At 45.8% G+C, this 15,958-nt stretch overlaps 2 protein-coding genes and 2 non-coding genes across 8 annotated transcripts in view; all 4 read left to right on the top strand.

The window, feature by feature from the left end:
* Positions 1 to 7,314: 7,314 nt before the first annotated feature.
* On the top strand, positions 7,315 to 10,195 carry nifk (nucleolar protein interacting with the FHA domain of MKI67). The gene is made up of 6 exons (XM_048978930.1): positions 7,315 to 7,532; positions 7,895 to 8,023; positions 8,344 to 8,452; positions 8,565 to 8,776; positions 9,041 to 9,106; positions 9,637 to 10,195. The coding sequence occupies exons 1-6, from the start codon at positions 7,416 to 7,418 to the stop codon at positions 9,874 to 9,876; spliced, it is 873 nt and encodes a 290-aa protein (XP_048834887.1). The 5' UTR covers positions 7,315 to 7,415; the 3' UTR covers positions 9,877 to 10,195.
* LOC125710373 (small nucleolar RNA ACA64) lies at positions 8,076 to 8,202 on the top strand. The gene has a single exon (XR_007382977.1). It is a non-coding gene; the product is annotated as a small nucleolar RNA ACA64 (small nucleolar RNA).
* On the top strand, positions 9,344 to 9,464 carry LOC125710374 (small nucleolar RNA ACA64). The gene has a single exon (XR_007382978.1). It is a non-coding gene; the product is annotated as a small nucleolar RNA ACA64 (small nucleolar RNA).
* Positions 10,196 to 12,264: 2,069 nt separating the features above from the next.
* Positions 12,265 to 15,958, top strand: part of clasp1a (cytoplasmic linker associated protein 1a) — a 56,728-nt gene continuing 53,034 nt past the window's right edge. For 2 of the 5 annotated variants that reach the window (XM_048978898.1, XM_048978896.1), the window contains exons 1-2: positions 12,265 to 12,581; positions 13,641 to 14,179. In XM_048978898.1, coding sequence (XP_048834855.1) covers positions 13,985 to 14,179 — 195 coding nt within the window. In that variant the 5' untranslated portion in view covers positions 12,265 to 12,581; positions 13,641 to 13,984. The other 3 variants (XM_048978899.1, XM_048978897.1, XM_048978895.1) reach the window with 2 other exon arrangements.

Here is a 15,958-nt window from a genome sequence, read left to right as displayed (position 1 = left end):
CATTTATTTAATTTGATTACAAAATAAATAATACAGCAAATCGCTTATACAGTGTTGACAACTGTAATTATAATACAAGCATAATAATTATTAGTAGTGATCATCATAAAGCAGATGTGGTATGACCTCGATGTCCATCCACAGTCACCTATGATAAGGTGAGAAACCCTAACAACAATAATGACGAAAGAAAGGTTGGACTAAAATATTACTCACTTAACTTATTATCAAAATTAACAAACCTCAGCTCGTAAAAATTACAGTAGGCTGCTGCAGGACCTCCAGCTCCATGTTGAACATGGAGATTAAATCCTGGTCGCTATACATCACCCGCAGCAGCACATGATCGCCGCGTCCTTCCACTGCCTGCAGACAATGGCCCTGTGTCACCGGAAGGCTGCGCTATCATCCCATTGGCACCCTGGTGTCATCTCCTGGTCTTACAGCCTTTACCCACCAGCTAACTTTTCACTATGCAGGGCAGAGCTTACAGCTGGTAACTGTCCAAAGAGAGGTGCCCCATTTAAGGCTAAGATATGACACAAGATCTCCAAGCTGTTCCTTTCCCCTAGTGCGACGTGTGATGTTTTGCTTGCATCGCTGCGATATGACTTCATGTCTGTTAGGCCTCACAAAAGGAGAAAAACATTCAAAAACACAACAGGCTTCAAGGATAACCATTTTAACCTCTTTAATAAACGTGTCTTGTTTTTTAATTGTGAAAGAAAATAACAGGCACATTAACATAAAACACCTGGTCTGGGGAAGTTTTAAGGTCCTTTGTCTTGCTGCTGTCCTTGTTTGTCATGTTTTCTCCTTGTTTGTCTGTAGTGTTTTCCTCCTTTCCATTTCATAATGGCCAACAAAGAGAGGTCTATTCATATTGATATGAGGCCTACGGCTAACATGAAAGCACACATTATTCCCGGCCCTTCACCCATCAAAAGCTCATAAACATGCTGAAGCCACAGTCGCAGACACTACCTATGTCGCACTCGGGCTTGTGGCTGACGCCCCCCCCTGCCCTTAAACCCAGTGGACCCCGTTAAGCAAATCACAGAAGCAGCATTGACCTTGTGCCAAAGAAACTGAGAATGTAAGGAAGCATGAATGATGTCATGATGACGGTATAACCAATCAGAGTTCAGGGAGCTCAGGTGGGAGGAGCTTAGGGCCTGCTAAACAAATCTGCTGCACAACTATGTGGCCTTTCTGTGCGTTTGTTAAAAATTCTAATCAAGGAGATTAACGATGGCAATGGGAAAAGGCTTTGGCTGTTAATTCAGCTGGTGACCAGGAACCTGGAAGAATGCGTGTTGGTCAGGGTGGGGGGAGGAGGTGCTATCAGCCCAAGGTATGCATTTGGGAGGGGTGTGACAGTGTCACAGTAACAGTTGCTGGGAATGGGAACTCACCAGGAGTCGAAGGTGAGGGCTTTGAGGCTGACTGTAACCTGCAAGGAGCTGTGGCATTAAAAGCAGGCACCAGGCAAGCAGGTCCATTACACAGCTTCCTGGGTAACCAGGAAGCCGGTCAGATTGATGTCCAGATACACGAAGGCTAAGTGGCTACCTGCTTACAGGTCAGCTAGCGGAAAGCATTGCAATGTACAGGTTGATGTATACTTCTGCGTAGAACCTATGCTGTCGGCATGGAATAGGCACCGTTGCGGCGTATCCTACATCGTAGCCTGACATGCACCTCAGCAAAAATCACAGGCGTCAGGCTGCAGCGTAGGGTACGTGGCTACAAGGTTGCCGATGGTGTATATTATACACACAAGTATAAATCAGCCTTATAGACCATAATAACACCACTGTGCAGAACGTTCATGCGACTGCAGTGATGGAGGAGAGGCCTCACACCTCAGCTGCAGGACCTTCTCACACATGCTCGCACTCCTGTGTTTTGCACAGCATCTTCTTGTGCTGAAAGGGCAATGGCTTGTTTCTGCTTTCCGACAGGACTTTGAACAAGCCTAGCCAGCTGAGGAGGGCAGACAGGAAGGCCAATCACACGCAAACTCCACCTGCTTTTCGGCTGAAGAGTCTAAGCCAATCACACTCATGCGCCGATGCTGCATATTATAAAGGAAGTCGGGAATTTTAGCCTAGTTTTTGGGATATATATACTCTAAATTTTACTCGTTTAGACCCAGTCACCATTAGACTCAGATTTTTAATAAGGATAGTTGGGTAAGATTCTAATCATGAATTTAATTTGTCTTGCCATGAAGTTATGAAAGGTGGATATCTTATGTAATAGATTGTTGAGCATTAGTAAGAAAATCGGGTTAAACAGGCTGATTCATTACTTCCATCGTTTATTCCAAACAAACATTGATCAAGCCCATCTAGGCAAACTTGAGTAAGATTCAATTATTGATGTTTTATCTGATTGAGATGTCAAATGCACACATTTCCCATACTTTTCCTATGATAGAGGCCCACCTTTTCTCCAAGAAGGAGGGATCAAAGCCCAAGACCGTGGCCAGCTCTGCACCTGTAACACCACACCCTGTGAAAACCATGTCTGGCCTTCAGGGGCTGCTTTGCCTGTTCTCATGCAGATACGTTAATCAGCGGGGCCCACAGCTACAGACAGCTTTTCTTGATAACACTTTATACCAGGCAATCATTCTCACAATGGCTATAATAACATCTCATTGGTTTTTATATATTCATTTACTTTTGTGACCTCTGACACCAGCTATTGTGACCATTAGCTGAAACGTGCCGTAAATGCACACTCTCTGAAGCTGAATGCACATTAGCTCGTCACGATGCGATGTGACGTAGCGCTGCCTCTCCTGCCATGCTTGGGAATACCTAGCAGGTCACTGTTACAGTCCACAGCCACCGCCTGCAGCTTGTAGCTGAGTAAATGTTAGCTTAGCGTAGCTTTACATAGCACCCAGACCCTCCAGCTATGGTAGAGAATACTTAATGGCTCGCTGTTACAGTCCACAGCCACCGCCTGCAGCTTGTAGTTGACTAAACGTTAGTTTAGCTTAGCTTAGTTTACAGTAACTCCAGCTTGTAATTCAGTAAAAGATAGCTTAGTGTAGTATGGCGTCAGCCCTCCCATCATGGTGGAGAATACGTAGAAGCTCACTGTTACTCTTTCAGCACCTCCAGGTTATAGCTGAGTAAACGTTAGCTTAGTTTAGTGTAACTCCAGCTTGTAGTTGAGTAAATGTTAGCTTAGCCTAGCAAGTCATACTAGCCCTGCTGGCATAAGAGAGTACCTAGAGGCTCAGTGTCACAGTCTACAACCACCAGCTCCAGCTTGTAGCGGCGGTGCAGGCTGTTGGGCTCCAGCAGGGGGGAGATGTTGACGATGCTGCCCTTGAGGTTGTAATGCTTCAGAATGTCATTGGGTCCTGAACCTGCCGCTGCCAGGAAAAGGTCTAAGAGCAGGAGAGGGAGATGGGGTCAGGGGGAGCTGGCAGGTGATGTACTGCCCAGCGTATGCTGGAGATGACTTGCACGTGGTTTAAAAAAGGTTTTCTGTTCTGTTCCAGACAAATAGACAAGCTAACAGAAAAGGTGTTCAAGTGAGTAAACGCACAGGCCACACCTATAAACCCGCAATGGGCCTGTGGATTTGGCATCCTGGAAGGAAAACTCTGCGACGTTTATGTATCCTTCCCACTCTTGCTTAAAATATTTTGACTGTTGTTCTTATTTCCATCTGTCAAACATCTGCAATGGAGTAACAATATGACATCTAGACATACCCAACCCCTGTCCCCTACACACACACAAATGAAGGCACTGTCCTGTGCCCACTCTGGGCTTGAAGGACAGACGTTTCATCCAACAATCAGACCATCAGGCAAGGCCATGGAGGTCATGGTTCTCACGGTGACTCTGTCACCATTTGACCTTGTCTAAATGATCTGCTGCTATTCCTATATGAGTGCTGGGCCAAATCTGAAACATATACAGCATCACAGGCAGAGGGAAACAGGCGCACTGGGTCTCCGTCCCCATTAACCTCATTTACAGCCAAGATGACACACGATCCCTCTGCCATCCAACGGTGGTGATGCTCACAAGTAATTTCAGCAAATTACAGGAATATTTAAAAGTAACAGCCTAATTTTATGTATCATGCAATCTTTATTTCCTAAATTTGTTGGTCCTTATTATTATCGGTATTAATTAAGTAGCTTTGCGGTAATTCTGTGTGTTCCTGTGATGGTAATTAATTATAGCTGTTTGCATTGTAATTATTCTAATCACACCACTGGTGACTCTTGGTAACCTGGAGAGAAGCTCATTACATTCACACTGTCAGGCAAAAAGGCACCAAATTGTACCTTTGTTTGTCACTGGGGTTGTACTCTGATGGGTGTGTCAATTGTACCCTAGCTGTAGGTAAATGTACCTTTTAAGGTACAGAAATAGACTATGAGGAACTTTTTTGTACCATTGAGGGTACATTAATGTCGTTTGCACCTTGGGGATGTTCCTCAGAGTCCAATTCTGTACCTTAAAAGGGACAATGACCTACAGCTAAGGGTACAATTGCTAGACCCTTGGGGCTAAAGCCCAAGAGACAAGCAAACATACAAATTGGTACCCTTTCTTCTGACAGTGCACTCCGGATGTACAGGGACTTCATCTGATGTCCAGAGTACCCTCCTCTGTGTACAAAACACCTAATCTCCTCCTCGCCCATATATAGGAGGGAGTCAAAGGGCTTACTTTCAGCCATGGCCCACCAGCCATTCTCTCTGCTAATTTGCTTAATTCGCTCCTCAAGCAAATAACTTTAACTTTCTATAAATCAGAAGCTGTGTTGATTATTAAAAATATTCATGAAGAAGGCCATGGGGCAGCATGGTGGTGCAATGGTTAGCACTGTCGCCTCACACCTCTGGGACCCAGGTTCGAGTCTCCGCCTGGGTTACATGTGTGTGGAGTTTATATGTTCTCCCCGTGTCGTCGTGGGGTTTCCTACTGGGTGGTGGGGGCTCCGGAGCCTATCCCGGAGCAATGGGCATGAGGCAAGGAACAACCCAGGATGGGGGGCCAGCCCATCGCAGGGCACACTCACTCACATATGCACTCCTATGGGGAATTTAGCAAGTCCAATTAGCCTCAGCATGTCTTTGGACTGTGGGGGGAATCCGGAGTACCCGGAGGAAACCCCATGACGACATGGGGAGAACATACTTGTATTATACAGTCTTGGTTAAATAAAATGTGTTGGAAAATAGCTGGGTTACAGTTATAAACATACCTACGCAGAGAGGTACATCAGCAAGCATAACATGCTGTCTTAAGCCATCATTGCTAAGAATCTAGAGTTTAATGATGGAACTGGTTAGCACATTTTCTACTGTAATGGCAGGATTCACAGCAGGCATCAGCCTTCCACCTTCCTTGGGGAGGCTCACAGACAGATCATTCTGTGTTTCAAGTGTTTGCAGCATCCATTGCTTTTGAATTTAACAATGTCACCATTTTACACCACTTTCTGGAAATGTACCATGATCCTTTAAGATCACGCATCAGTGATAAATCCTCTTTTCCAGCCATAAATTTCCCTTCCCTGCATCTTTAAGAGCCAGAGCTAGAGCAGACATTCAGGGCCATCTTAGTGGGATGTTTGAGTGACAGCGCTGGAGGTAGCACATGTCGTCTCTGAGGCACAGTGTCTTGGTGAGAAAACACGCTGTCAGCAGCACCTGGGCCCCAAAGCTACAGGATCCCCCTGGGAAGCGACCCCTCTTTTACTGAGATTTATGTTGCATTTTACATGAAGAGACAGCATGTTTATTTTAGCCTAAATAATTAGTGCACATTAACACAGTGCACTCTTTTCACACCAACCCTAAGACCTTCCATCAGGCACCTGCGTCTGCCTGTGTGTATGTGTTGGGGGGGCGGGGGTATGAGCACTTGCGCTTTTGCCCAAACTATTTAAAACGAGCTTGTGCAAGAGATTTGCCCCTTTTAAAACTCTAGGTTTAAGTGTACGTTTTTTTTCCACTTATTCCATGTTTTTTCCAGGGTAGTACTTAATCTGATTCATTAAGATGAAATGATATTTAAATCAAATTGAACTACTTGCATTTATTCGCAGAAAGAGCAGAATTCCTCAGTGTACAAGAAAAGGGATCCTCTACAGTTAAAATAATTTTATGTCAATTACATAGCGGGAAATCCATCCATCGATTGTTCCTTATCCTTACTCCGATACAGATGCTACATGACCAAAGTACTACGAAGCTTTTTATCAAATAACCAATAAAGAATTATGTATCCTGTCACGGAAGAAAAACCAGCAGAGCATTGTAATGGTAAAATTAGTTTTCTGTATTCATTTCGTACTGGAAAGGATACGATCATCACAGTTATAACTGTGTAAACCTTTTAAAACCGAAAAGAAATGCAACGATCATTGTTCAAGATTAATAAAGCAACGTTCCCGGAAAATATTGACATCTGCTACTTAAAATACTGGAGTTAATGACATCTTTTCATAATCAAAACGGTTGAGGAACATTTTAATAAGCCAAGCTCAAAAGGATATTTAATTTAATTTGGTTAAATATTGTCTTGACAGTTAAGGTAACATATTACAGTAAACATCAATAATGCTTGACACACATGAATGTAAATGTTACACCTCTGTTACATTATGTCACTGCCAACTTGGAATTGCTCATATAACTCAGTTATGAACGCCAGTATGCCTACCTTTGACATCGAACTGGGTAATCAGCAGAAAACTCTGCTTGCTCAGGTCTCCCATTTTTAGTGGAGTAAATTATTTTTATAGTCATTTCTGGCTGTGTGTAGACAGTCCTTAATCCGCTCTTCTTGTGTTCACTGTTTAGAGGAGGTTAATTACCAGAATCCTGAAACGTCAAGCCTATTTAAATGACGACTACCCCAACTCGCCCACCCCCTTTAGCGTTCTTAAGAGGATGTACAGTTTACAAACGAGTCTGGCCATTAGCCAATTTCATTCCGAGTAATATATTGAATTTTTGAATGACCTAGATGAGTGTGCTTTAGACTTCAATAAAACACCCAAATAAAACACTGGAGACATTTGATGCTTATTATTTCGATTCGAGGCATATGGATTTTTTTAAATACGTCACCCATCCTACAATCCACCCGTTATCCATCTGCCCCAGACACTTTCACAGGTTGCGGCGTACGTTAACATCCAAAATCGAAATCCAGTGCAACCATGCGGCAACTGTCTCAACACCGTTAGCCATCCACCGATAGGGGACGCTCCAGAGACACGCACTAACCGGAAACCACTTCCGCGCCGCAAGGATTATATCGTTGGTTTCCGCTTAAGCGTGTTGGACAACGTGCTTAGTTAGGAGGTGGTAGGTGAGCGATTGCGGAGTGTTATAGTGTATATTTTAGCCGGATTCTTCAATGGCCGGGAATGAGTCTGCCGTAACAAATGCGGCGAAAAACCTTCTAGCTCTGAATCCGAGTCAGGAGGTGGAATTTAAAAAGAAGGTTCAGGAGGTGAAGAAAAGACCAAAAAAAGTAAGTTAATGCACATGGCGTGCATATGGTGCGTGTCATAGAGGGAAACTTAACGGCATACTTCACACGTTTTAGTTTGCTTTTTTATGTATCTTATTGGGGTCGCTGTTCGGTAGCAAAATGCGCGTTTTCAGCCGAAAAAGAAACGCTGACTTTTTAAATGTTGGTTGGTCATTGATAGTTAAAATAATCTGTATAAGCTGTTCAAGTCCACTTCGCCTGTAAAAATATATTTTGCTTAATATATAGTCCTCCAATAAGTAAAGACTTTCTCTAAAATGAAAAATTGAAATATGATATAATGTCTGCCGTTGTTTACCGTGTAATTCTGCGGATTACATGGCGCATTTAATGTATTTCAGCGCGAATCCCTGGTATCTGGGGTGATTTACGTTGGTCACCTACCAAGAGGCCTCTTTGAACCGCAGCTTAAAGGCTACTTTGAGCAGTTCGGGACAATCACCAGGTTACGACTGTCCAGGAGCAAAAAGGTAACATGGGCCTCCGTCTTTTCTGGTTCTTTGTGTTGAAGTTAAAGGTGGCACAGTCTGAAAATTACCCCCGGTATACCCGTTATCTGGGGTAAGATTACTGTGCCCACAGGAAGTTGGTACATTAAGCTCATCGCCCGCTTCCATAGTGGAGTGATTAAACCCATGTACCTACAACAAAACAGGCTGCAGTGTTTAATTAAATTTAAATTAAATTTACTCTACATTATAGACATCCCGATGTCTTGTTTTCTTTGTTTAGGGTTAACATTATTAACAACTTAAAAGAAATCTATTCATTAAATCTTTCTGCATTGCAGACGGGAGGAAGCAAGGGTTACGCTTTTATAGAGTTTGAATGTGATGAGGTGGCGAAGATCGTTGCAGAAACTATGAACAACTACCTAATGGGGGAAAGACTCATCAAATGTAAGTTTGAGTTTTGTTGTTTGGAGTGGGGGGTGATGGTGGTTTTGGGTATAGATATAGATCAGTTTGTGCTGTACGTTTCAGGCACATTTTACTGCTTGTGTCTGGACAGGTGAGGTTGTCGCACCTGAGAAGGTCCATGCCAGGCTGTTCGTGGGGTCGCAGCGTATGTTCCGTAAGCCACAACATCCAGCCGTCAGACGCTACAATAAGAATCACACGCCGGCGGAGGTGGAGCGCATGACCAGCCGCCTTCTGCACAAAGAGGCACATCTGCGGAAGAGGCTGGCAGCGAAGGGAATCGACTACAACTTCCCGGGATTTGTATGTTCTCGGTCCTTCAGGCCGTCTTTAGCTCAGGCGTTAGACCATCAATGCTAGAAATGTCTTTGAATTTTTTGTTCTTTCGGATGCTGGGTCACAGTTTTACAGATGGGTACTTTCATGACATGAAGGTTGCAGATCTTCTACTGCTTTTTTTATTAAAATTTATTTAAGCTGTGCCGTCTGGTAAAGAGACTTGTTGCAAAACTGAGCTGCAATGCATTCCATGAAGTTAAAACTGACATGTGATTTTAATTTCTGAAGGCTTCCCAAGTGCAGGGAAAGAGGAGGAAGATGACGGCAGAGGCCGAGACATCGGTCTGCAGTCAGGTACGTGTGGAAATCCCTTTTTGCTTTTTATTTTTTGAATAATGCAAGACTTGCACAGCCTATCCTTTGCCATTTGACCAAGGGTACACTGGTCTGGTGTGGATGCCGTCCGTAGGGAGTAGATGTATAAAAAAAAAAAACACGCCATCCAGGCCTTGTATGGTGGTGGGGAGCCTGGTGTGAAATGAGGCCTGAGCATCAGCTGGAATGTGTGTCCGTTCACTGCATCCTGGTGGCGCAGTGTGAAAATTACCCCAGGTGTGTCTGTCATTTTGGGTAAGATAACTGTGCCGACAGCAAAAAGGTGCATTAAGCTCACTGCCTGCTTGCATGCAGTGAAACCCATGTGCCCACAGTGGATCTGATATCTCTGCATTTTAATGTATGTAGCGCCGTGGTCCTGAAATGTTATTTCTTACCATTGCCTGCTGTGTTTCTGAATGTGGTTGCTGTGACTACAAAGGCCCACCTGCACTGAGAAGCTGTAGGTTTCCGGCGTCCAGGTGATGTTATTTTGTGCGTGTCGACAGGCTGATACGCCAGTGTGCACGCCGTCCGTATTGGAGAAAAGGAAGTCCTTGAAAATCGATGATGACGAGGAGGATGACGAGATCATCATTAAAGCCACACCTGCGCCGAAATCAAAGGGCACGAAGAAGATGGTGGAGAGATCCTCAGGAGCAACAAGTGACCAGGCTGACGCTGGGAGCACAGCTGCACCGGTGTCTAAAGGAAAAACAAAGAGGAAGAAGAGCATAAAAGGGGACTAAGGGAGCCTGTGCCGTTTGGTGTGACTGTGGGAGCCTGTGCCGTTTGGTGTGACTGTGGGAGCCTGTGCCGTTTGGTGTGACTGTGGGAGCCTGTGCCGTTTGGTGTGACTGTGGGAGCCTGTGCCGTTTGGTGTGACTGTGGGAGCCTGTGCTGTTAGTACATTAAAGGACTGTAAAGTTTTAATGTCACTGTCGAGTACCTTCCTTACATGGAAATGTAATTTATGTATCTCTCTTGCTTGTCTCATTTGTATGTGACACCACCTTCTCTGTATATAGAATGAAGATTAAATCATCGCCATTTTCAAGTATGCTGGAATGCTACTGTTGGCATGTCCCATTGTCCTGTCTTTTGAGAAGACACATAGGGTTTAAGTGCAGGGTCAGTCATTTATCCAGGGAGTTAACGGCCCAAAAGAGAGGAATCTATAGGTCAGGGCTTGAACCAGCAACCTTCTAGCCACACAGGCACCTACCCCATCTTGCATTTTCTGAGAGAGAGACAGACATGCAGGTGAGAGCAAGCTTGGGGGTCATGGCACATGGTCAGCCTGTGTGCGGCACCCCTGGAGCGGGGGGGGTTAAGGGCCTTGCTCAACGGCCCAGTGGTGAAATGTTTTACCATTAGATCTGTTTTTGTTTAACTTTCTCATTCATAAAACAGCTACCTAGTGTGTTAAAAGGACTGTTTAATTAGCTCTTTTCGTTGAGAAAGGATTTTGTGTTGATTTAAAAACTATGATGTCCAACTACACTGGGATTTGACCTGATATCTCAAAGGTGGTTTGGGGGTTATATTTCTAAACTGGTGTTAAAATTTAACCTAAAGATGTTTTCAGAGTAATGGGTGGTGTACAGCCCAGTCTGCAAACTTTGGTGCACATTCAAACTAAGTCCTTCAGGGTTCAGGGCTGTCCCACTGTCAAATCATCAAGTGCATGAGAGTTCTCTCGCAGGCATTTTGAGCCTTTCACACACACTTTCCATAAGTCCGTATTTCTGTAAACGTTGTCTATGTCCCACAGTTCATACCATTGTGGCGTGAAACACAGGGGTTACCAAGAGATGGTAAGTGATACCTTTATTGATCCCTGTGGAGAAATTGTCTCCCTCAACTTTCAGCCACCTGTTGGGGCACCCAGGGAGCTGGGAGTTAAAGGCCTTGCTCAAGGACCTGCAGATGTGCCGAGGATGGGTTTGGATCGGTGATGATCTGATTACAGGCACACAGGCTTAGCCCATTGAGCTACACGCTGCGTGAAAGAATAAACAAACTATTTATTTTAGTTATTGATTAATGATACTGGAATATGTTCAAATGAGCCATTTGGTCCCTTAAGTGGCCTGGCCTTGAAGAAAGTGCAGATCTTTAAAAAAAAGTCACCAATCCACAATACTAAGCAAATATGTTTTGGCATTTTCAAGGTGACAGGACTTGTTGCAATGTTTGTTCCGTTCTTATATCATATCAAGCCTTTGCAGCCTCTTGCATTCAATCACTTGCCATTTGATATCAAAGTCTATAAGGGTTCAGGTAGCCAATCTTATCCGCAAAGGGCCGGTGTATATGCAGGTTTTTGGGATAACCTGTAGGTCAGCTGTTCAAATCCAGATGTGAGGACTATTCAGCCAATCACTCCTCTAATTAGTAATCGAATTAGGGAGTTGCAGCGAAAACCCGCATATACATCGGCCCTTTGCGGATAAGACTGGCCACCTCTGCCTTAGGGGGAACACTGATTCAGCCTACCGCCCGACCTTAAACGCTCTTATTTCATGGCTAGGTTAACGCGGGTGTATCTACGTTCACTGCCGCTTGGTGGTGCTATTAGAACGTGAACACGTTGGGCTGTAACTTGAACCAAAACGCACCGATACTGCTCAGGGGGAGGCTCACGGGTTTGTCAACGTCTTGGCCCATCTGTGCTAAAATGCAGCAAATGATTTAATTACTCATTCCTATGCAATAACAAAGATCAAATGATCATCACAATATTGGAATTTCTCTGGAGGCTATATCAGTTTACGGGTAAAGTGAGGAGCGCAAACTTTTTCGTTTCCAGAAACACCAGCCGTTCAATATAGAATAATTAAATATAACTGCCTGAAAAGACCTCAGTCGTTTGTAATAAGGACACGTCCCATTAGCCATGTCGAATCATCATATAAGCACGTCTCTTTGAGATGGTTTTCTCGTGCTGTAATCCTTTTCTTTTTGTAATCCTGAAATTCAATCTCAAACCATGGTAAATGTTGACGGAATTATATTGGCTCAGATGCAGTTAAATTTTGCGTAATAAAGATATAAGTTAATATCGTTGGAGATTACAGCTTAAACCGAAAGCATTTCATTTTCGGGACCAGGGTTGATATTATTATTAGACTTATTCGGCAACAAATTAAAACAATACTGGTATTTTGATATATTAAAAAAAGCTCGTTTTCAGACATTAAAATATGCTACGTGAATGGTTTTTTACGTATTAGTTATCGTGCACGCGCAGGAAGTGGAGCCATGCTCGCCGTCGGGGCGCTCGCTCTGCGCATGCGCACCGCCGTCCCATTATTGTCCAGCCGCAGCGGTCCGGGTGAAGCGACGCCGCGGTACCCCCGCCGCCGTCGTACAGCCGAGGGCACGACCCAGCGGGCGTTCGCCTATCAGTTACTATTTCTTTCACTGTTTTGGTGGCAAAGGCCCGAGCACGGTAAGTGAAGGTGTGGCCGTTCCCGGATTAATGCCGCGGTTCATTGTGGATACGTAGCGCCGATCACTGACGCGTTATTCTGAGGCTCCGGTCCGTTAGCCCGCTGCCGGCCCACCGTCTCGCCCCGACAGGGTCACTGACCGCACTTCGCCCTTCGGCTCCTGCCTGCTGTATCTGTAATCTGTGACGGGGCTTTGCAGCGGCTTTCTATCTCCGTATGGCGGATCCCTGACTGTCGGTGGCCGCATCCGTGCAAACGGAGGTCCGGGTGGCTTATGACGGACCAGTAACCGCCTGCGGAGTGAGCCGGGCGCGGTTCTTCAAGCCACCGCCTCCCCGGTAATTACCGCCGGTTCCAACGCCCAAATGTCAATCTGTAACGATACGGCGGCGCCGTGTTTCTCCCCAGGCCGGGAGACCCTGTCCGGCTGGGCCGGGGCCGGTCGCCTTCACGGGGTATAAACGCTCTTTCTCCATATACTCCGAGGCCGAAGCCTCCCGACATTAACCGTGTTTTCAGTCCTCATGATTTACCCGGAACGCAGGTGTGGCAGTGCCCGGCGCTGGGCCCATTTACCGGGGCCGCAAGCGTCTGTCGGGGGGTTTGTGAGGCTCCCTTCTCGTACACGTAAAAAAAACCCCGGACACATCAGGATGTTCTCCCGTAAACAGCTCCGGCCCCGTCAGGATGTTCACTCCGCAAGCGGTTCCAGCATCACGTCTTTCGTTACTAGGAACCTCGTACCTGCCATCGGTTCTGTAAGGGGGGGGCCTTTGGAGAGCAAACCGGGGCTTTCCGGTCACAGTGTGTGCCCCCCCTGTCGCTGTTGATCTGGGAGGGGTCTGTTTTTCTCTCAGGAATATTCAGTGACATTATTGATGTTCATTTCTGGGAATGTCACCCTTTGAGGGTAAGCGGGTTACGGTTTCTTACTCCTGCTGTGTGCTAGCCAGCATGTACATGGAGTGCCTGTTAACTCAGCATGTTTGTTTGTTTTTTGCTCCACTGAAGAGTGAAAGTTCCCCTTTTGATAAGATACCTTTCTGCCCTGACCACAGGACTGCCTGGCCACTATGGACTCCTGAATTATGAAGCACAGCTCTCATCTGGCTCTTGTCTCCGGTTACCACTGCTACTAGCTGTTAGCCTCAGTGACACTCTTTTTAAAGAGAGAGAGAGGGAAGGAAGGAGGGGGGCAACACTGACCCAGCAGCTGCTGCTTGGACACACATGGTACATAGCTGCCATACCCGGGCCTGCATCTCTACAGTGCTGCCCTCCCGCTGACGCCCCAGCAAACCTAGGGCTCATCGCCGCTTGCCACCACACAAACATACATTGGATTTTTCCTTTTCCTTCTCGGCTGTGGGGAACTGTGGTCTGCTTGTGAGCGCCCCCGGTCATGGAGGCCGGCATGGAGTACTGCGTGGCCCAGGTGATGCAGAAGGATGTGGGTCGACGCCTGCAGGTAGGCCAGGAGATCATAGACTTTATTGCCGACAAGGAGAAGTCCCATGATCTGGAGCAGGACCAGGCTGTGCTGGACAGGATGGTGGATGGCATCGCCAGCTCCTGGGTCAACTCCAGCAACTTCAAGGTAGGGGGGCACCCCAGAAGAACATATGCAGGCTCTTGCATTAGCTGTCCCAAGAGGCAGTGTTCCCAAATGATTATTAATAACCTTTATCAGAATACGGGGACTATCTGACCCCATCACTCAAAGCTGATTGGTGCATTGGTACCAATCCTTTCAAAAAAAGTGTTGTGAACACACACAAACTGCAGGAAAGGAACCAATATAATCTTTAGAACCTCTATGATACTCAGTGTCTGTTTCTGGAAAACAGGAACATATCTGGTATTCAGGGAAAGCTTGGGTCATCCTGGAATGGAACCAGGGCCGGGGATTTCTTCTGAACGTCAGAGAGAGCTGAATAGGACTTTAAACAGGTCTGTTTTGATTTGACACTGTAAAGCTGACCTGGATATAAGGCTAACAGATTTCTCAGTCTTTGGTTGTTTTGTTTAATGTATCTGGGCCCCATACCTACAATAAGCTTTTTTTCTGAGATTGAAGCTATATACTGGAAAAGGGAATAAAGGTGTTTTAATGGTGCCTATCTGCGATGTATGTATTTACGCATTTATAACTTAAATGGCACTTACTGCAAATTTCTCAGCTAGTATTTGTGGAGCAAGGGGGGTGTTGGTGGTGCTCAAGATAGTGAGTTAGATCGGCATTGGGCTGCCCCAGAAAGTCTTGTTGGTGTATCTGGATTGTGAAAGCAGAAGGGTTTCGGAGCACCTCATGGTCAGTGTGTGTGTGTGTGGGAGTGAGAGGGAGATGGTTGAGAGATTTCCCCCCTGATTTTTTTTTTGGATTCCTGTCCTCATTTGAAGGTTTTGATCTGTCTGCCAGGCTCTATATGCGAACAAGGCCGCAGTCACTCGGTAATTTGAGTTTAGACTGTTTTCCAATTCTAATTGGTTGTTCATTTTCGTTTTTATTGCAACGCAGTGAAACCTCTGCTATTGATTTGGGAAGGCTTAATTAACAATGCAGCCATCTTTGCAGCAAGCGGCATAGAGGCTCATTAGGTTTGTGCATTTATGGGATGCGGCTGTATGATGGGGCCGAACCCAGTAGAATTAGCAGGGCCTGGCCGTCGTCGTCGGTGTGACGTGGGAGTCAGCTTCCTGCCGTCCTGTGCCAGGCTTTTCATTCAGGCTGTGCGGACTTGCATGTAGAGGTCTCAGGTTCGCGTCAGGCCCCTAGTGGGGGAATGCAGGGCTGTCTCACTCTCCACCTGCTGGAGAGGTAGAGCTGGATGACTTTTTAAATGGCATTACAGGAAAGTCCCTCTTATCTGATGTCTTGTTTGGAAGATTTAAGTAAAATTTGGGGTGTGTCTGCACCAAAAGCAGGCCGAGCTGCAGAGCAGGAAGCAAACGCAGCCATGAGCCAGGTTAGACACATGTGCCCCGACAGGTGGAGCCCGAGCTGACTGGTTTTGGCAGCTCGTCCTGTTCTGCACCCGACTCCTCTAGATCATCCTGATAGAAAACCAGCAGAGGAACTGGATGGAGAGGGGGCACCATGGCAAATGCTAATGTTTAGTCTGGGAGACTGCATAGCAGCTGATCCTTCCCGACAGGTTGTTCCTAAGTAAAGTGTGACCCTGGCATGATTTTTTTCCTCCGGAGGCGATGTGCTCGCTGATGACACCTCTGGCTGTGGTTAGGGTCTGTGGTGTCAGGTCCCTTCGTATTGGAGAAGGATGCTCAGGTGTCATTGGTTAAGACCTGTGAACATCTCACAGGTACAAAAAAATATATACATGCGATGCATTTTAACAGCTTCCCATTTTATTTCCCA

The sequence above is a fragment of the Brienomyrus brachyistius genome, chromosome 16 (assembly GCF_023856365.1).
Source record: "Brienomyrus brachyistius isolate T26 chromosome 16, BBRACH_0.4, whole genome shotgun sequence".
NCBI lineage: Eukaryota > Metazoa > Chordata > Actinopteri > Osteoglossiformes > Mormyridae > Brienomyrus > Brienomyrus brachyistius.
The sequence above is the reverse complement of the archived record's forward strand: the minus strand, read 5'-3'. Positions and strand labels throughout refer to the sequence as shown.